This window comes from Athene noctua, chromosome 5 (assembly GCF_965140245.1).
Source record: "Athene noctua chromosome 5, bAthNoc1.hap1.1, whole genome shotgun sequence".
NCBI lineage: Eukaryota > Metazoa > Chordata > Aves > Strigiformes > Strigidae > Athene > Athene noctua.
The window spans coordinates 22694711-22716854 of NC_134041.1; the positions used below are offsets into that span (position 1 = coordinate 22694711).

At 34.9% G+C, this 22144-nt stretch overlaps 1 protein-coding gene across 5 annotated transcripts in view; it reads right to left on the minus strand.

Annotated features, from left to right (window-relative positions):
* Window positions 1-22144, minus strand: part of COL11A1 (collagen type XI alpha 1 chain) — a 169484-nt gene that overhangs the window by 104827 nt on the left and 42513 nt on the right. Inside the window, exons 6-13 of one of the 5 annotated variants that reach the window (XM_074906693.1) lie at window positions 11096-11212; window positions 10683-10829; window positions 10397-10492; window positions 8035-8280; window positions 5393-5455; window positions 3771-3812; window positions 3340-3402; window positions 480-554 (exon numbers count right to left, since the gene is read on the minus strand). In XM_074906693.1, coding sequence (XP_074762794.1) covers window positions 480-554; window positions 3340-3402; window positions 3771-3812; window positions 5393-5455; window positions 8035-8280; window positions 10397-10492; window positions 10683-10829; window positions 11096-11212 — 849 coding nt within the window. Of the gene's footprint in view, window positions 1-479; window positions 555-3339; window positions 3403-3770; window positions 3813-5392; window positions 5456-8034; window positions 8281-10396; window positions 10493-10676; window positions 10830-11095; window positions 11213-22144 lie in introns of all 5 variants that reach the window. The other 4 variants (XM_074906692.1, XM_074906694.1, XM_074906695.1 and 1 more) reach the window with 4 other exon arrangements.

The following is a 22144-nucleotide window of genomic DNA, read 5'->3' on the forward strand; positions in this document are numbered from 1 at the left end:
TTTGCTTTGACTCCAGTGGGAGCAGATCTGGCTACGTGCATATATTTCTATTCAAAGGATGCACTGACTCTTCAAAGATGACACTGAAGTCCAACTTTAAGCATGGAATGCTTAAAATTCTCCATGTCAAAGAGACTTGAAAGCACACATGCCTGTTGGGAATACATGCCCTTTGTACAACAGCAAGCTCCTTGTTTAGGACATATAGTAGCAAATAATAGTTACTGCTGAAAATTTCAATGAGTTTAATACATTCATGTAGGTTCCAATCTGGCAGGCATGCAGGAGCTAAGCATATGTTTTGTTCGAGGAAAAAAAGATACCATATCATCTCCTAATTATTACAGCATACAAGAAACTCTGTATCATCTCTCATTTCAAAGACAAAATCAGATGAAAAAAGAAAACACCTATACATTTCTTGAAATGCACTTCCGCTTTTTGGAGGCTGTTTTCCCTGTAATCATAATACAACTTACCGGCAACATTAACATGGTACCTGGGGGACCTGCTAAACCATCAGCACCAGGGAGACCAGGGCGACCAGGTGGACCCTAAGAGAACAAAGAGAGGAGAGAAAAGGGGATGAGAACAAAAAGAGCTGAACAAGATAAACCTTTTGACTCACTCACACATACTTATACTTGTATTAATAATGAGGGACCAGGAGGTTAACTATTCTCTTTGCAAATGATTTGGTAATGTTATTAATTATTAGTGAGGTGATTAAAGAACTGAGTTAGGGGAAGACATTCAGCAATAGGGAGGGAAGCTATTCTTTTTAATTATTTTACTTACAAAAAATATTAAAAGATGGAGTATGGAGTACCTAATTATCGAGGTTCTGCTCATGATTTCATAGGTTGGGCTGAGCTGAGGTTTGCATTGTGTTCCAGTGTTTGCTTTATTTGATATAGAGAACTAACACTGCTGATTCTCTTCAGCCCCTTTGAGTAGGCTTAATTTTCAAAGGCTACATAAGTTCTGCAGCCATGACTTGAAATATATTTTTTATGAAATCTAATTCTCCCTGACTGTTTAAAAGGAGTTTAACTTTTTGTGTAAGCTAGAGTTGAAGAAATGTACCAATGTGTGTACATGACACTCATGATTATTGATCCAACATGCTGCAAAGATAAATATTGTTGTTGTGACAACAGTTAGATTTATAATTGCACCTTTCCTCCCAGCAATTTGCATGGTGCATTTTTACTAGCTGAAGCTGTCAAGGGCAGGAGGAACCTGCATCAGGAGTGCTCACTTGCCTGCTGCATGTCTGCCAGACAAAGTACTCATTCACCAGAACGACTCTGCAGGGTTGCAATGACAGATCAACAAACATCAAACTGTCTTAACCAGTTCCTTCTGCTGCTCAGGAGTTGAACAAAACAACGGGAAAGTTGATCTGAAAGATTTTGGTCATTTTTCCCCTCTTCAAGAATTAACATCAGTAGTCTACTATTGAGCCTGTTTGAGATCTTTTTTCAAAGAAGTCTGAAGCATCAAAAAATAATTCCCTACTAATAACACACTACAGATAAATCTTAAATTGAGAATTATTACTAATTCAGATGTAAAATATTGAATAAAATGTTGTCATTGTTAAAAAGAATCATTATATAGGTCAGGGAATTTTGAGCTGAGGTTAAAAAATAGAAAAATAATTAAATGCACTTGCAAGGTACCCAAAGAACCTTCACTCTGACCTGCAGTGACTTTATGCCATATGATCATGAGTCTTTGTGAAGATTAGAACTGAAAGATTAGATCAAAGATGAAGATTAAATTACTGAAGATGAAATTGAAGATTAGATTAGTTTTTCACTTTCTTTTTCCATTGCACCATTTCATATGAGTGAAATTCATCCATACAGCAAGTAAAAGTGGGACCACTTATGGTCTTCTCCAGCAGGGTATGTTCCTTCATTTCTCAGTTTTCTTATACCCATTACTAGGATTAGAATGACATAATAATTTAGTACAAAAGCTGAAGCACCATAGGCAACTACAAAAAGTGGTGAATTTCTCAACTAATTGTTCTGTAGTTCTGTGCTTAAACAACATTCTCAATTATTCTAGGTACTAATGCAGGATTTTTAAAATTAAGCAATGTGATTTTCTTGAGTGGTAATTTTCCAGAATGTTACTTTTCTAAATTTTTTGTCTAAAATGAAATATAGCAAGAGCTAGAGCCATTATTCATACACAGTGATTGTCATCTAAGTAAAAAAGCAAACCTGTCCACATATGCTTAAAATTTAAAGTTATTTCATAAAGATGGAATCTGACAGCAGAATCTGGTTGCAGAAATCTGTATTGTTCTCATGAGTTTGGTAACTCATTTCTACAATTATTTATTTATGTAATGTGTCCTTTTTCATATAAAACATGAAGTCTGTTCCATGACAGGCACATGATGTGTTTAGTCAAGAATTTCCTTATGATATAAGCAGTTACTTTAAAAACTGAGTACTATCAGTAGTTATTCTATTACGATGTGTTAAAATTCCCATTTTATAAGTTTAAATTCCAAAATATGTTGTTTAGTTAATCTAGAGAAAAAAAAAAAGAAAAAAGTGTAGATACTGACAATATCAAGGTGAAGCATTGTTGGGATTTTTTATAATAATTAACATTATCTCATTATTCAGTGAAGTAATAGCATCTTCCTAACATCTTGCATACACAAATACAGCATGACCATGATAGATTTGTTGGTAAACTATCACTCATAAAACTCAGGAAAGTTTTTTGAGTAGCATATTTTCTTCAAATAAATATATTTAGGCTGTTTTAAAACTGTGTTAGTTGTGACAGTAAGAAAACGCTTGTGAGAACATGTAAGACTAAAATAATAGCTTAAATTTCAATTATATTCATGACTGGATAGGGTTCTCATACAGTATGTTATGTAATAAGGCAAATAAGTTCTGTGTAGGTCATCTAAACATCATCCATCATTTTCAAAATTTCCATATGTATTTTGATTCTGAAGAGCTTGTTTTTCACTGTAGCTCTAAATGTTATAGGTGAGGACATACTACTTTTTTAAAAACTCATTCAAATCCATATGAAATGTCTTTATTATATTTTACAATAATTCACAACAAAACAGAGAAATACAGACAAATAGGAACTTAACTACATATTTCTACCACTAAGGAAACGTTTGTCCAGATTCTCAGTTGATTTGCTCATCTGAGTAAATCAGCCTCAGTTCTACTGAAGTTTCTTAACCTATGGGTATGTATTTCAGATCACAATCTAACCTACTTACTCTTGTAGCAATTAGTGCAAGATATACCATGAATACCCAGGATAATCTGTTTGTTGACTTACCCTTTCACCAGGGTCACCCGGAGGACCGACAGGGCCTTGTAGACCTGGGGGACCTGTAAGACCCTATGAATGAATGAAAATGAATGTCATTATTATGCTGAATGCTTGCAGCATTTTTGAACTATTTTTTCTCTGTAAAGTTATGTTGAACACATATTTGGATAAAATAATTTATAAGGTGGCATACTTTTTTCTTACAAAGATTTACAGTCAACATCCAAGAGTTCAGTTTTCATGTGCACACAGCTTGTTGCATGCTGTCACTGAAAATGCTGGAGATAACCCTTTTTTACTCCCTTGTAAAAATGCTAAGTCTGATATATCATCTGGGAATTATGATAAAACCAATATTAATTGTTTTAACTCATGAATACCAAAGCACAATGGATAAATCAAATGCAATAAAAGGAGATTGTGATTAATCTACTTACAGCAGGTCCTCTTGGTCCTGGTGGTCCTTCAATGAGCATACCCTAGGGGGGGGATGAAACAAGATACTAAATTTGTCATTTCTTGGAGAAAAATATAAAACTTTTAGCTGAACTATTAAAGCTAATATTTCTTAGTGTTTAAATAAACTTTTCTGGAGATCTTCTTTCCACAGTTACAAGAATTGGAATCTGAATTGTTGTGTGGCTTTAGAAGTGAGAAAGACTATTAGGCTGGAAGTGTCTCATAGCACTTGATTCAGAATAACTTTTTTTTTTTTTAAATGATATTAAAGAATTTGCTGCAAACAGCTCTGCTTATTTCTATATTGTGGTCTTATAGCACCTCCTAGTTAATTTTTTTGGAGTGCAGTTGTTAGTCCAAATTCCAGGTCATGGTAATACCTACAAATATATGATCCTCACTTGTACTTGGCTTTTCATAGGAAGGAGGATTGGACAAACAAGCTTGAAGCTAGCTATAGTGAATTCCAACAGTGCTGGAGATTGGCAGTGGATATCTCTTCAGTATTATGGATATAAGCTAAATGTATCTTGCAACGGTTTTAAAAAGCCACACGTTTTATGAGCAAACACACTGATCTTCATAGGTTGTGACTGAGAGGTCACAATCCTGACTTGTAACTTGTTTATTATGGTAGTCCTTTATCTTTGCTGACCAGTAATTTAACCACATGCTAATCCTGGGATAGGAATATAGAATTAAGAGGGAGCTTTTGGATCACATAATCTAGAACTTTGATATTTAGATAAGAATGACACATCATAGTATTTTATCAGGGTTCAACTTAAGCTATTTGTTACCCTTTATATTTCTGTACCTAATTTTCTAGGAAATAAAAACCAGATTAAACTTTGATTTCTGTTAGAGTCAGATACACATTTGAAAGCAGTCCTCGAAAATTCTAGAAGAGAAAACCACACTGGCATTCAACTTCTGCTAGATATTATGAAATTATTATTTATGTATTTTTTTTAAATTCAGGTATATTTTAGTTTCTAACCATGAAACGATGCTAAGTATAACTGTTCTATTTGTAAAAGCCTCTTACTTACTATACTACTATTTAAAGATGGGAGAAATTCTGTAAGCTTGTAAGCTACTGATCCATTACTGTGCTTATTATCAAGTTGCAACATCTGAAGAAAGCATTTAATTAAACTTTTAGCAGTTTGATTGCACCAGCACAGGTTAAACATAGAGGCATTTATTTAACCTCTCAGAGGGACTTCCTTGCCCTTGCTGAAACCTATAGTTAGTGTTACCTGTGCCTAAGCTGGAAATTGTCTCTGTAGGTCTGTCCAAGCTGTACTTACTAAATGGCCTGAAGAGCAGATCTATGCTCTGTTTTCCTCTCTACAAGAAGATTCTCCTTGCTCTAAGGAACATGTGGTTAGTCCTTTGTGTAACTAGAAGAGAAGGCTGAACAGGCTACTACTGTCTGTTCCCACTTTTATATCATCGACACTGCAGGTGATTGCTTCAGAGATCATGGATAAGGTTACTATCATCCTATCATGAACAACATGGTTTGATAATTATGTATCAACAGTGTATGTATGTTATAAGTACTAAAGAAAAACTCACCCACATTTGTACTTACAGGTTCAATCACAGCTGGTTCTCCCTTTTGTCCTTTTTCTCCATAAGCTCCATGTCCAGTCACCTGGTCAGTAAAAATAGCCCCCAAAATGAAAATAAGTAGAAAGTCCAAGGACCTGGTATAATAAAGAACTGCAGTAAACTGTAACTGAAAGCTAAAGCTGGAATTGATCTGTGCTACGAAAAATACATCACAGGCACAAACCATATCAATCAAAAATATTTAATACTTGAGAAATGGAAAATGCAGAAACTGCATGCATACTTCTCAAATTATTGGAATCATTGGATATTGTCAATTTGTAGTTTTCCAATGAGATGCAACAATTTGCATCCCACAGTTTGCATTTGGACTTTGGACTTAGCATCTGAAACTTCTGTGTGCAAGTCACAAAGTTGTTTCTTTTCTTATTTGAATGGACGTATTCTTGGCAACTAGCAATGATTCTTCACGGCTTTCTGAGTTAAGCAAGTCTAAAGTAAGCTGGAAGGAAAGATCCTTTGGTCCCATATGGACAGTACCCTTCAAGCTCCTGATTTCATTTATTAAACATCCACAACATGTAAATTACTCTGAGAGGAGTCTGTGACTTCTTGGCATAAAGGGGAAAGGAGTTAAGTGGCATTTTAAACATAAAGTAATATTTCATGGCTAGCCAGTTATGCCTCCTAACTACATGAATCAGCTTCAACTGCAAAATTCTTTTGGGATCAGCTTTACAGGAAGTTTTGGCTTCAGGATTAAGATAACAGAAATACCTAAAACAATAAGTAAATAACACATGCCAATGTCAGAACAAAGATGGATTCAAGTTTCAAAGAAAAAGAAACTGACTTGTTTTTCAAACCATGAGATACATTTTTTTTTTCAGAAGTACCTCTCTTGATTGCTAACATATCCACTAAAAATTAAATTCAGTTTTGATCAGATGAAAATTTGAAGTTTTTAAAATTTTATTTTAGTAGAGAAATTCCACATTTACACTAAAATAGCTGGGGATTTGAAAATGATAAGGATAATGTTACAGTATTTCAATATGTAATATTTCAGAAAGGAAAAACAGAGAAAAAGATTACGGCTTGTGCATTTTGTGTTGATTTATAAAGGCACAGAGCTCACTAATAATGGTGCAATATTTAATAAAAATCAAGTAGCAAGAGGTATAGATAATTATGTTTTATTATATTAATGAAAATTGGTTGCAAAAAAAGACAGCAGGTCTCCATCTTTGGAAATATTGTGCCTTTTTTGAAAGTTTCCAGGTACTGAGCACTTTTCATCTTACTTTTTTATCAAAAGTAGAACATAATTTGTTCTAAATACATCCATATGTCAAAGGAAAATGATATGATATCTCTAGTTCAGCAGATGAGAATTGTAATAAAGCTGGCATAGGTCAGAGCCTGGGTTCTAATTCAAGCTTCCAGACTCCTTTAATTTTGTAGCAGGGCATTTTAAGTTGAAATTTACACCAGGGGATAGAGTCTACACAGTCATTTGCTTAATGCAGGCACAAATGGTGCCTTATAGGCTCTTTGCTTTGCAGATAATCTGACCTTTTCTGTGTCATTCTGCCACAGTGTCCCCATCTGGGCTAGAAGGAAAAAAGTAAGCTTGTATCACATTGCATAGATAAGGATCATTAAAAAATACAATGACCCCAACAGGGTTTAGAAAGGAGTGATAAATGAAATACAGAAGTATGGGTTTCAAGGTTGGCAGAGAAAAACAACCTCACAGCACTTGCTGTTATTTCTTGGATTCTTTGTAAAGTGAAGTTTTGAGTTTGTGAGGAGAATATAAAGATAAGACAGAAAACACTGCAAACAAAATTCTCCTTTCCTACTATATTCAGGACTTTCCCAATTAAAATTCCAAATGGAAATTAATTTTTCTTCCAATCTTAGTCATATTAGTTTTCTCTGCAGCTTCCACAGTCTGGTAAACTGGTAAACGAAGAACTTGGCACAACTAAAGGAAAATTAAAGCCTTGCTGTTCAGTCAGAAGGAAAGAGAGAACTATAAAACACACAAAAAAGAGCATGATTCACAGGATCCACCATGTCATCCTATCTTCCTTTATAGATACTGAGCTGTTAAATCACTCCTGCAAGGTCATAAACCTTTCACTATTGACTAAACTCATTTTCATGAAAGGGTTCAGACCTTCACCTTCCCACTCATGAATTTTCTCCTTGGAAGCAGAAGCCATAGGATTCTAGACACTTACATACATTTCAACTTCTAAGGATGATAATTTAAAAATATTAATTACAGTACTTGCATTTGCATTAGAACTTGCATTCTTTCCAGCTTTAGCTCTAGTTTAGAAAGATTTTAAAAACTGTTCACTTTATAATTTATTTTTGGAATTCCACCTCTTCATTCCTTTCCCTCCCATCTTCAACCCTCCCTTACTCCCTTTACCAAAAGAGACAAAAACCTTGCATTGAATAAAAATAAAAAGTTCAGGTTTACTAAAACAAGGGATGGGCTCGATCCAAAGCCTGTCAAAAGTGAGTGAGAATATATATCCTATCTACAAGGAGCTCTGGATCACGGTCTGTGCAGTCCTGATTCTGTATAGCTATAAAAGAATCTCTAAATTAAATTAATCTGAATTATGCTTCCCATCAACTTACGCTTGTTTCTGTGATATCGGTCTCTGCAGGAACACCTGGACCAAACTCCTCATTAGTGGAATCAGTTGGTTTCTCTTCATATTCTTTATATTCATAAAAATCATATTCGCCTAAATCTCCATCTACCAGCAGATCAGATTCACTGAGGTCTACTCCTCTGCTTCCATATTCAGTTTCCTCAGTTTTTTTATCATAATCCTCTCCAGTTATGTATTCTTCAGCAAATACTTCTTCAACAGGATTTTGCTATTCATATCAGTAGCAAAGATTTGGGAATAGGAGGAATACGTGGGTTATTGTTAGTAAAGCAATGTAAGCATATGCTGATCCACCATGATGACTTGTCAAAAGAAGAAAGAATGGTAGAACTAGAGCACATTGTCTTTTAATTAGAGTCTGAAGGAATGGAAGTCCAGCCTTTCAGAGTAATTAAAAGATCTTTGCATAAGTAGCACAAAGTAATGCTTTCATACGCTTTTTTTTTTTTTAAATTCTAAAACCATTGAATTCAATATATCCAGTACGCTAAGCATACTGCTTGCTTAATGTTACTTTAGTGCCAAATATAGCTAAATTTCCCTGCTTGGTTTCACACTTACAAGCATTCATGAATGCACATATACACCACAATAAGCAGTGAATAAATTCAGACCTTTTTACAATAACGATGTACAGAAGTGCAAGCATCACTTTCGTTAAGCCCAGCCTTCTTCACTGTTTTGTGTCTCTAAATACCAATGCTGAGAGAAATGTTTCAACTTCTTTTCTCTTGTTAATGATTTTGCAGTTTATTTATCACTATAAAAGTCATGGTTCATGTCTTTCATGGCAATTTACTTAGTTTTTGTCTGAATCAAATTTCACCTGCAAAACTTAAATTAATTTTAACATTTCTGAACTCTAAGCTTTCATCTTCAAGTATGTAAACTGTCAAACCAAGCAACCAACTTAAAAGCACTAAAGCAGTGTAACAGAATGCTATTTCTGAGATGTACAAAACCATTTGTGAAAAAAAAAAAAAAAAAGGATTGTTTTATTCTGTTACTGAAGTCTCTTGAAAGCATAATTTTAAAAAAACTGAAGTTCAGATATTGCTAATATGAGATGGATATTCTAGATGGTCAGACAAGATGAACAAGTATGATCTTAAAAAATATATTAAGAAGCTAATCAACATCCAGAGTAATGAAGAATATCTTCATCTAATCATGATGTTGAAATATATTGCAATTAAAATAGAAGGACAGATTCTGATTTAAGAGTTGCCTAATTCCATTAGCTACAGGACTATGACTTTTACCTTACATCTAGAGTAAATGCACATCTGAACCAGTTCTAAGCCAAATTTTGCCTTCATGCAGAACTGCTCTCACCAAAGAGAGCATTTAGCACTTTGGATCTACCTCAATACAACTCATAACATTTAAATATGCCTCTGTCAATCAGTTTGTGAGAAGTAAAGATGAAATTTATCACAAAAGCAATTTACAGCAGAATGAGTAAAATATACCTTCGTACACCTTCACATAGAAGGAAAACAAAATACCAGCTGGGGACTCTTTTTTCTTTTCAAATATTTGGGATGGCAGGGGTCAGTTTTGTACATCTTTCAAGCAACATATATTCATTTTGAAAGGAAAATGTAAAAGAAAAATGAAAACAATATTTCTTATAATCAGCCATCATTTTTCTAAAATGAGCATTAATTAATATGCAGACATATTAATCAACACTGGCTTAGGTGTAGTAATCTTAATGTTTAGCCTGTTGTTGCGGCTTTCCGAAAACGTGGATTCTAACATAAGCCAAAATAATAATTTTATCTTTTTTGACAGTTCAAAATACAATGTTTCATTTGAATAGACCCCCAGTGAAAAGCAAGTAATTTGGTTCTGTTAGCTGAAGAACTATTAAAAGGAAATGATGGCTTCTGACTCAACTTCAATATGCTGCTATGGTTGCAGCCATTCTGTCTTGCGTTAGGCTTGTTTTATGCTGCATCTTAAGAATTACAGGAAAAATTAGGGACTTTACTTCCTATTAGATCAGAAGCTCCATTCACATCCACACTGAATACAACAATTCTGCATTCCCATAGCATATATCACTGAGTGATGTCCAGAAACACAAACTCTGCAGTCTAAAGATTCAGCAGATCTCTACAGAATTAATGGGAGTTCTGCCCAAGAAAACAGTAGGTTCTCATATTGGCTGAGAAAGCATAAAATTGCACTAACTGCTATTATAGGTATGTATATTTACACATAAGAACATCCTTTTAAAACGTGTTTGTGCTTTTTTAATCATTGACATCTGGTGGGCAAGCATTTTTGCCTATTGTTTTCTCAGGAGACTTTATTACCTCATTTGCTTCAGTAGTTTTGGAGGGAGCTTCCGTCTGGGGCCCATAGTCATTTTCAGCTATGCCATACTCTTGAAATCCATCAACAACGTTTGCCTAATATTTAAAAAAATATATATATTATTAAAAAAATCCTGTAGGAAAAATTCAAGAGATCACTTTTATTCAGGTTATGGTATTAGCCAAATGTATTCATCTAGTGGGGTTAGGTATAATTTTTCTTATTATCAGAGATCTTCCAGTCTTGGCCTGGGAAAGATCTTGATTATTTCTTGGCTACCTTTACCCCTAGTTTGTCTTTTGCTGCTGCTTGATAACTTTTCTTCTTCTTGGATGCATATTTTTCAGATTTTTTTGTTGTGGCCTTTTGGGGTTTGTCCTTTGAGCTAGCGGCCACTGTCCTCTTCTTCTTTCTGACCATGGCTTTCTTTTTCTGCAAACGTTATGAAAGATGGAATGGAAAAACATAAATAAAATGAAAATTGAGAAAGCATGAGTGAAAGAAGGGTAGCCAAATGTGAGATGAATGCTGTCATCTGTGAGACCTTCCATCTCTAACTGAAAGTAAATATTACAGCTACAGAGTAAAGAAATGAGTGAAGGGAAAACATTAAGCTTATATACAGAAGACACAAACTGACAAACCATGTGTTAGGGGACAGCTGGACACCACACAACAAACAGATCAGATTCTGTTACCTCTGTTTGTGCTACTGTCTCTTCGAACAGTGGGGGTCCCTCTGTTACAGAATCAGTTTCTTTATAATCTGCATCCCCATACTCATAGTCATATTCGATAAAATCTTCTGGTGTGTACTACATTGCAAATGGAAAAATATCAGGCATTCCCATGTTAGTGGTAGCAAACTAGATTAGCAATGCTGGAAAGCATCTTAACCTTTACTTAGGAGTAAAGCTTAAGAAAATTAAAGTAGTATGAACAATTCAATAAAGTTATTCACTTGGGGGAAAAATACATTTTCTCATTAATTTAAAAGCACAATACAAAAGTAATAAAAAAGCAAGTAGTAGTGCCAGGAAAAAACTCTTTTATTGAACTGCAGAGCAGAATCAACTATCGTTTGAATTACTGGGAGCACCAACTGATCTTTGAGAAATCATGTATTTATTTAATCCTTAAATTGCAAATAATGGCTCCTTTTACCTATATTATTTTACGTGTTTCTTTCAGGTGACCGGCAGAGCGGAGAGATGCCAATATCTGACATGAATAGGGTAAATAATTTCAGATACAGTAAAGAGGCTACAACTCACAAATAACCATGGCTATCCTTGTTTCCTGGAGAGTTCTCAAAACCAGGGCAGCTTCATGGTACACATTGCCTTAGCAAATGCTTCACTGGTATAATTTCATTTAAAGGTCAAATCTTCAACTGCTGTAAATTGCTCCATAGCTCTGTATCTATAATAACTAGTATCAAGTGACGAATTGGCCCACAAAATTTTACAAGAGAAAATGGGTTTAGAATTGGCTTGTGTAATGTTGTGAACACAATCTAATGAGCCAGGAACTCCTGAGCTGTAATCTTGGCTGTGCCATGAAGGCACTCGTCTAGATATTACGTGCAACAAGTACTACTCATCACGCTGAGAAGAAAGGGCAGCTTTAAACTATCTTAGCACTCCTGTCATGTTTGAAACTACAGGAACTGGTTGATCCTGTAAATTAAAGCAGTCTCATGGCTGCTACCAATTCTCTTTACATCCCCAGGGAGCCAAAGGAAGGTAGAATTGTGGCCAGAATCTGGCCAAGTATCTGCTTTCCCTTGTTTAGGAAGAAATATTCTAATGTGCCTCATGTGAGCTAGCCACTTCTGAAATCTCCTCCCTCCTGTTACAAGTCAACATCATTGTCAGTAAAATGAAGACTATTTGTTTGTTTCATTAGATTGCTGAGAGTACATCACACTTCCAAATGACTCTGAGGATTCACAGAAGTCATAAATATCATGAGCATCAGAAAGAGATTGACATTTTAGAAGAAATCATAAATGAGATTAAAACAAATCTCCAAATTCCAAAATATATTCTGTGTGACCAAATTGCTGGTTTAACTGTTTTCTCTGGCAAAGCCTTTTGACAAAATTCTTGTATTTATGATTTTAGTGTGCAGAAAATATGGAGAAGTTGATTTCCTCAGGAAGCGTGAGACTAACACTGAAAGGCCTTAATCACTTAAAAAGCCCTTTACATGAGTTTCTGTTACATCCCTCCTGTAACTCCTCAGAGTTCTACTATGACCAACAGCTTTTCTTAAAAAGAAGATACAGAATTTTTTAAGAAGTTAGATGCTTTTTGTTTGATTATCCTTTTAATTATTTCTACACCCATGCACATATAACTTGGTTAGTCGTGAGATTTGATAAACAGATAGAAAGAATGTAACATATTTTTGGTAATTGTCCAAAACTATATTGCACATTAATAAAAGAACTTCAAACTACACTTAAATAACAAAACATTTATCAGTTTAGGTGGAGAATATTCTCTCTGTGAAGTATATTTGAGTTTCATATCTGCCTGTTATATGTTATCTGCCTGTTATATGTTATCTGCCTGTTATATGTTATATAATGTAAGTAATGCTTTGATTTTATCAGTGCTATCATTGGCACTACAGAAGTTGATCCTATTTATATTTTTCAAAACTAGATGCATTGTAGACTTAAATCTGATAAGTAATATGTGATTATTCTCTCCCTGTTCAGTAAAGTAAGATTCAGTCTTAATCCCAGTGAAGTCAATGAAACATCTTTGCGTGTAAATGGTATTGTCCAAGGGCCTCATGGGACAGTGATTTTTACAGATGTGTAAATGCTTTCTGGCTTGTGCAGTTCTGGAAATGCAACTCAATATAACTTGTTTCTAAAGAAGTATGCCACTGGCATCAAAAAAACCCCAAACCAGCAACGAGTTTCTAGGAGTCCATAATCAGTCACATAAGGTAAAGAAAAGAAATAACCACACAGGTAAAACCAGCTCTTTTGAAATCGTTACAGAATAGCATTGAAATCAGTGTATTTGGAAATTATAAAAAAAGTATGCAAATGCATAAAATCTGATTTGCTTATCTTCTGTCAAGAGGTTTATGCAAACTAGGTTGGTCTACAAGAAGAAAAAAAAAAAGTCTTTAGTGGAATATAGCTCTTCAAATTCAGTCATCCTGCCCTACCAGTGACAACCCATTACATACTTTTAAATGCTTCCTCAGCCAAACATGAACCAAACAGTCTGCTATGCAATTTTTATTGATACCAAAACAATAGATACTACCCATATTAAGTATTATGCAATATCTTAAGGGATAAGTGGAGGAACATTTTGGAGAGAATTACTGCTTTATTAGCTGGATTTAAACATAAATTTAAATACGCTCTTTGGATTTTGTTTTAATAACTTCCAGACATGTAGGTTCCTTTTTAGTAAGCATTGTAGACCTGTTCTAAAACTGGAAGCATTCATTCCAGCATTCATTCAGATCAATTAACAATTAAAACATAACTCTCTGTTTCTCAGTATTACAACTGTTTTTTAAATCTCAGTAGTATGGCATCCTTCAATGTAAGCTGAATGGCTGTGCCGAATTGTGCCAAGTAACCAACTAATAAAATTGCAACAGTGGGTTACAAAAAGTTCTTCAGAGGCCATAAACTAAACAGAAATGATGACTGGAAAAAAAAAAAAAAAAAAAAAAAGAAAGGAAAAATATCTGTGCCGAGTATGTTAGTATTAAAAAAGAAAGTGGTGAATAAATTGATATTTATGCTAAGATCTGCCAGAGACATAGTTTGGAAAGCCAGACATTTATGAATGAGACTAGAAAACACTCATAGAAAAAAGCAGGAGTATGTGGAGAGATCTATTGCATCATGCATAACCACACAGAAAATACTTTACTTTTGGGTATTGAGCTTCACTCATTTCTATTAAAGAAAATGAAACTTTCTTGACATATGCAAAATATCATCACAAATAGAGTGGTACATTTGGGTTGCAATGATATGCAGGCACACAGACAAAAAGAACAGGAATGGATGAGAAGTGGACAATGCCAGTTTCCATGCTGGAATCAGATTACTGCCAAGCAAGTGGAGATCTTCTCCATGGACTTTTTTTCTTCCTTTTTGAGAGCACAGTATCAGAGGGGTATTATTTAAATTCTTGAACCTACAAGCTAGGACATGTGGCCACCATGCTGAAACCATACAAGTTGTTTCTAATTGGCAATACTTTGTAGTCCCCCTGGTACAAGGGGGATAAGTGGGAATATGAAGTAGCCCTAAACTTCCTACATAGAAAGACCTTATTCATAGCAATCCTTCCTTTCCAGATGTTTTTGAAAGACCAGGAACCCTAGCCTTTCACACCAGCCAATAAACAGAGAGAGTATGTTTTGTACTCTACTGCACAGGTCCTGTAGCAATTAGTGAAATATAGATGCAAAATCTTCCAGGTGTATTTCCTGAGGCACAATCTATCCAGATGGAGCAATACTTTAGAAATATGATTTACTCCACAGCAAGATTTTATCAACTCAACCTGATAAAAGCTATCCCCTGTTTTTAAGATGAGACAACAGGGCTAGTGAAGGACTGGCCAGTTAATGAGGACTAAAGTTACAAACACCAGGAACAGATATAATGGAGTGACTAATGGGGCTTTAGTCACCTGTTATGAGGCTGGCAACTCACACTTACCCTGCCATTAACAGTCAAAATTGGATATGTGACACATAGCCCTTCTTTTTCTAGAGCTGAACAACTACAAGGTCACCTTTATCAGATGATCATAGACAGCAATATGAACCACTCAGTTTGAGGCCTCAACAAACCTTGAGGAAAGTGCCTTCACATTTCGGATGCTAACATTGCTGAGTGCAAAAGCCATGCTATCTCAGTCCTTGCTATTAGTTCACAGAAGTTGTGGAGTTCACAGAAATCTGTCATGGTTGCATTGCTGATCAAGGGAAAGAGAGTAAGTATACCCTTGAGAATATAGGAGAAAGCATCAGGAATTTCAAAATTAATTAATGCAAATGGAAAAGTATTTTCTGTCACTTTCTAAATTTACTCAAGAATACTAACTCTAGCAAGAAATCAAAGCAGGGAATGAAAGCAACAATGACAGAGATGAAGACTGTAGTTCAAGAGAACATAATTTGTTTTGTTAGCTATATACCAAAGGAAGATATTACTGGCCGGGAATACGGACAGAGAATCAAGAAGCTAGAATGGGATTTAAAGGGGCATTCAGCTTGTGGATCACTCTGATGATCCTTTTATGGGTACAGACTTAGCCAAGTGCAAAGCATAGCTACCACAGCTGTGCAGCATTACTTCAATCCTGTTCAAGAGATCTGTCTATGAAAGTTTACCTAAAACCTAATACTGCTGGAAAATAGGATGGTTACAGATTTGAGACAACAGAGATGAGATTCACCAAGTGCTCACAGTAATAGCAAAATAGCAAAACTGTATTAACTTTCCCAGTGATTTCCCATGAATATCAAAAAGATTAACTCAAAATTCTATCTTCAATTTGGACAATAGCTGGAACTTAGAGGTTTCAGCTAAGAGACATCAGATAACACATACTTCAAAAATGATGCAATTGTCTGTTGTTTTTCTTTCTTCTCTTGTAAGACCACCAATACTTACAGAACAGCTATTCTTGTAATGAATATTGCATATGACTGTTTTCTTACAAATGAAAGGAAGAATAAAACCTGCTGCTTCTTGATGGGACAAAATCTTTCCACTATGACCTCATGCTTTCTTTACCAGAGTGATTATATTACACTACCAGATCATCATGCAATTCCAATTAAAGAGATGAACTGTTTTTTTCATCAGATGAATTTTAGAAGCAGAAGATCAGCAGCATGCAAGGCTTATTTCAACTGTGGAATGACTTAAGTCTAAAGACAGCCTTACTTTGAAAATGGATTCTTCTGCTATTCATACTCTAAAAACCTAACCCCTATTCCAAGATGTAAATTGGAGCAATTTTTCCTTTACCTTTCCAAATACAAGGAACTAATAGTCTAAATCCTACACCAAAGAACTGTCATAAAATCAATTTTCCATTGTCTAAATATTATGCTAAATCATCTAGCTAGGTGAAGAGGCAAAGATGACTTTGAAACATTCTAGGCCCACTAACACTTTACAAAATGCAGTAAAATAAAGGATGCCAAGAAAAATGAGTCTTAAAAATCAGATGCAGTAATACAAATAAATAAATGGTAGCAGATGTCAATCTTAGGGCAGAAGGAAAGTTAGAAGATGTAAAAGATAGCCTCTTCTACCACATAGTTCTTATATTGTTCATAAAAGCAATAAAAGCAAGGAGATAAAAGGCAATAAAAATAAAATCTTCAACTTTCAAGGTCAGCCTCTGTCAAAAGAAGTCAAGACACTTAAGGTTCTTTATTACATTAATTGCTTAAAGAAAAATTCTTTATATCTAGCAAAGAAAAAGAGAGCTAGGAAGATCACTATTTTTAACACCTGTTAAGTTAGCTAACTGCAGTTTTAAACATTATATTAAGCATGAAATCAAACAGGAAAATAATTATCTTTCTGTACTCTTCAGAAAACTACTCTTTCTGATCAGACGCCTGAGAGGACACTAAATTAACATGGTCTGAAAGGATGCCTGAAGCCTCCAAGTCAACATACTTGGGGTCCATTTGCACCTTTACTTTACCAAGTTCATTTCATTAAAGGTAAACATTTCATTTCTTCAAGTAATCCATTAGAGTTTGGTATAGGTCCAAAATAAATGAAGTAGAGTTCCTCTGGGGAGTAATTTCTTCAGTAGAAGTCAGACAGTGTGATTTATTGGGTTCTTCCAAGAGAAGATTTGAAAGCCTGATAGATGGGTCCATTGCAAACTAAACCTGATGACACTCCAGAAAATATACTGCCCAGTGTCAAGGAAGATGAAGGCTGGCTAGGTCTTTCCCTGCTCTAATTTCTGTGAGCTGGCCAAGCATATGTGATCGAACTGGAACAGAATTTAATGCATTTCCATTTATAGTAGAAAGGGTTTTGAAAACAAGACAGAGGACAGACTATTCACAAGATATTTATAAAAGAAGCATAGATGTGTAACTTCCTTAGGAAAAGTAATCTTGATAATTTTAAAATATAATTTCATATCTATATTTGATCCTTAAAACCTATTTATACATTCAGCATGGATCAAAATTAATGATTACTGAATTAATCTTAAAGCTCAGTACAAAAAAAAATACTCTGAAAAAAACAGCAAAAAAGAACTTAATTTTTTTTTTTTTTTTTTTTTTAAAAAAAGATGCTTTCCTCCCAAAGACTTTATTCAGCCATATGGCAAATTTGCCACTATGCTCATGAACCCTGCAATGTATCTGAATGGCCAGCACCAGTGCCTCCATAGTAATTCATCCTATGATTTAATTCTAAGATTCAGTGAGTTACTATGGAGCTACTGGTGCTAGCCATTCAGAACCATTGCAGAATTCATAAAGATACCATATTCTTAATGATCAGATTCTGTTCTGTAAAATTCTAGAATGAAGGATAACAATCTAGCACAGAGAAGTCACATTTCTCATTCATTTCTTCTCCCTATTTCCTACCAGTTTACTTGTTTGCAGCTCTTTGCCCCTTAGTTTTTCTGCTTTTTCTATGTAAAAACCCTCCAAAATCTGCAGACCATAGGAAGATTTTGCATGGCCAAATGACTGTGATACTAGACTGAAATCATGCCAATGCACTATTCTAATTACTTTCTAAAGTTCTTGGCCAGTTTGTTCTCCGTTTAATTCTCTTTATCCAAAAGTTATTTAATTGCACCAAACATTCTGAACTCTCTAGCAACCCTCTTCCAACATAAGACAATAATACACAACACTTAATTAATATATTTAAGGATACAATACGTTCTTTAAAACCTCCTTCCTGTTGTAAATCAAACACAGTGACTTGGATTGGAATTCCTGAGAACTGAGTTGCGCTCATCCAGTAATAATTTGGTTTGGTCCATTTGAGAAGTACTCTCCCTTGCTGTATTAAAATCTGAACATTTTCTATAATCAGATACCCTTTCTTTTTCCTCCAGAAGCAACTACAGATTCAGGAAAAATTTTTAAGCAGCTTCTAAGCAACACCTTTTTGGCGTAGGGACAACAGCTGAGATCATCACTCTGTACTTGACAAGTAATGGAGATTCATACCTAGCTATTCACAAGCAAGAACAACTGATGCATACTTCAGTTAAAGCATACTGAAGGTGGAAAAATGTTAATACACAACAGAGTAAAGCCTGCTGATATTACTACTAATCTATTGCTTTCCCATTCTCAAATTTCAGACGTAATGACACTTAGGTCTGATGAAGTTGGAACAAAACACAGAGGAATAAAAGCATTCTGTACAGGAATGTCACTCACATACATCTATTCTCATGGCTTAGCCTGAACTGCCCACAGAAAGCCCCACAATTCTGGCACACAGCCAAGTTCAACAGATTTTGCAGAGCCTGTGCACAAAAAGTAGTCAAAGGTTACCCAGTTAAACCTTGTTTAGACATATATCACAGTTACTTGGATCCAGAAAGGGACTGATAATTAAAATGGAAGTGACAATGCATCCAAGTCCAAAGCTTGTATTTTGAAGTCCTTAGGTCTCTCCTACCTAATCCCTCATAGGAAGGGAGAGGTGATGGAAGAGGATGCAGGAGGGTGACCTTGGTTAGGTGGGAGAATGGCATGAGGCTCAGGATAGCACAGCAGAGTAAGCCTGTAGAGAAGGGTAGAATTTAAGATATGTCCTCCCTTTGTAGGCTGGCTAGGTCTGTGTCTTTATTCACAGCTTGCTGCTTTTGTGAATCTCATGTGAGATGCTTGATTCTTCCTGAGCTTTATTTAGGGTAACCTCAGCACTTAATTCAGGGATGAAGGGACCCTGCAAGTAAAAAGTAGGCATTGAAATCCTCTCTGTGGCATCATCCAAATTGCAATTTGAATCTGATGCTAAGGTTAAAAAAAAATGCAAGAAAGAGAAAATCTCAATGCACCACTTAAGGTATCATCAGTAAAGACACTTTGATTATAAATCAGCGTCCAGTAAATATGAGATCAAGGTCTTAAGGTTTTGAGACAAACCCAAACATTTCAAAAAGCAAAAATTGCACTGCTGATGTTGCAACGATGTGATGTGCATCCTTAGGCTCATCTAATGGAAGATCACTACGATATAGTCCATCATTTTTCCCATTTTAAGGTTGGTAAATTATTTTTAGTCTAGATGAAGTCTCAGACCTTAGCTCCAGCAAATGCATAATTATACCAGCTGAACTGGAAAGATGGCATAAGATGCAAATGAATACAGAAAAGGAAAGGATTCATTTAAGCCAGCACTGCTATTGAAAGAAATGTCAAAAAACCTATTATGTTGATTATTTGATTGTTTGCTTCATTGCAGAAGGAAACACTTTCTAGAGCAATGAGGATTACACTCAGTTAAGAAAAGTATTTTTGCCTTTACTCCTACATCATCTTAGACAAATCTTTCTCTCTAGATGGTTTTTTAGTGGTCTAAAAATTATCAAACTTTTCAGCATAACTCCATTCCCAGACTGTGAATTTGCCAAGACACTACAAAGGTGTGTGACATCAAGAGAAATCCTATTCAGCTTTGTAGGTGCAACTCCACAAACATAATTCACTATTTCACTGACAAAAGTCAACTACTTCCTTTGGGTTTTATAGTCAGTACTAGAAACACACATTAATAGGCTCTGCAGTCACATCATTTGTCTCTTTCCTCTAAGCCAAATATCAGTTTCTTATTCTGGCCTGCAATAATTCAAAGGCTCAGATATGTAAGGCCAGAAAGGACTATTGGATCACCTTGACTGTAACGCCTGTAAACTTTCAGACTTCAAAACTTCTTACGGTCACCCTGTAACTGTGCCAACTAAGGTATAAATGACATTTCCTAAAACTGTTAGAAAAGTATCTGTCCTTGGCTTGAAGATATCTAGAGATACTCCATTTTGGTAATTTGTTCTTTCATTCCAAAAAATTTTAATAAATCTTCTTCTAACTCTAATTATCTCTCTTTCTTTTCTGCCCTCCCCTCGCCATTTGTCTGCAGCCAGGATTTTATTTTTGTGAAGGTTCTTTGCATATGCTAAGCTTTTATCATTACTGTGGACAAGCAAACACATTTAGTTTTCCAGTTCCAAAAGTCAAAACAATTATGTAGCTTTTACTTGAATAATTTCCATTTTTGCAATATTTGTTTTAGTGACTAAACACCAAGACTGAAAGTGATGTTCCAGTATGTTTCAACCAACACCATCTATAAAAGTAATAACACATCTGTATTCTTATTTCTTTGTTTACAAACCAAGACGTGCACTGCATTTTTTTGCCAGTTTTGCTTTGAGTGGTCATGTATAAACTGTTTTCCTGCCTTAATAACCAGTAATCTAATCAGTAGTCTTCTCATGTTGGCTTTCAGCTTGATCAATATCCCAGTCTGGTAAATCATGTACCCCCAAAATCATTTCACTGATGTAGCAGCAGATGAAACCTATCTATGGGGACACTGCTGAACACAAAAGGTTCTTTTGTTAACACAAGCAACCAGACCGTATTACAGTGTATATTTCCTAGTTCTTTATGCTTGCCCTGCATTTCTTTCTTTTACTTTTATGTGTGTAACATTGCCTTTAGTTGTGTTATCATCATTGTTTACTGCTCTTCAATATCATGACTCTGACAAATTTTAATAGCATCAATTTTACACTCATATCTATCACCTAATTCCCAAGAAACTCCACTAAAAAGTTAATTCAGTGATAGCTCTCTGTTTATGGTAATTTCTGAAATAAGGCAGCCACATTTTAATCTGTTTATCAGGCAATTTATCTTTACCATAAAATGCTGGGGTTTTTTCATTCAAATATCATATGTTGGTTGACAAATCAGAAGCCTTATGAAGGTCTAAGTCTATAAATTCTATCAGATATCACTATCAAACTTGTGATCTCCTCAAAACATGAAATCAGGCATTTTGAAATAATTGTTTTCCATACAGACTGTCAGTAATTATATTTTTATCTTTTAATACCTTATTTAATTTTGCAATCAACAGTTTAAAAAAATCAGCATTACTGTCTTCTGTAACTTCTTCCTGTACCTAAATAAGACTTGTTTCATTTATTTCCTTAAAATGAATTATCTATGAGATTTGATAGGCTGCTTCTCAAAAAATAACAAATTTGCCTGCTTTAACAGGCTGGTTTTTTTATGATTTAGCAGATAATTCTGTAATTCTGGACAATTCAGTCAGTTGTTTATTCTACTGTATATTCATTACACTGGTAACATTGTTGATGTGATTATTTCAGTTTCCTATTACACAACATGTTAAAGAGATCCATTGACTTCACTGGGAATATTCACACAAAGTTTATCTGAGTTTCATATAAACTCACGGATAGCAACAAAGAAATTGTGTTTTAGCTCAGAAAACAAAATTTCAGTCGCCTCTGACAGCAATAAACGAAAGCAAACAGAAATGGCAGGTCTCCATTTTTTTAATCTTTTAGGTCTTTTCAGATTTTTTTCCAATTCATTTTAAAATGTTACATTACAAATTAAGATCTTTGATTTCACTCTTTTCTCTGTAGGTACTCCCACAAACAATATGTGTTATCACAGGGCAAAAAAAT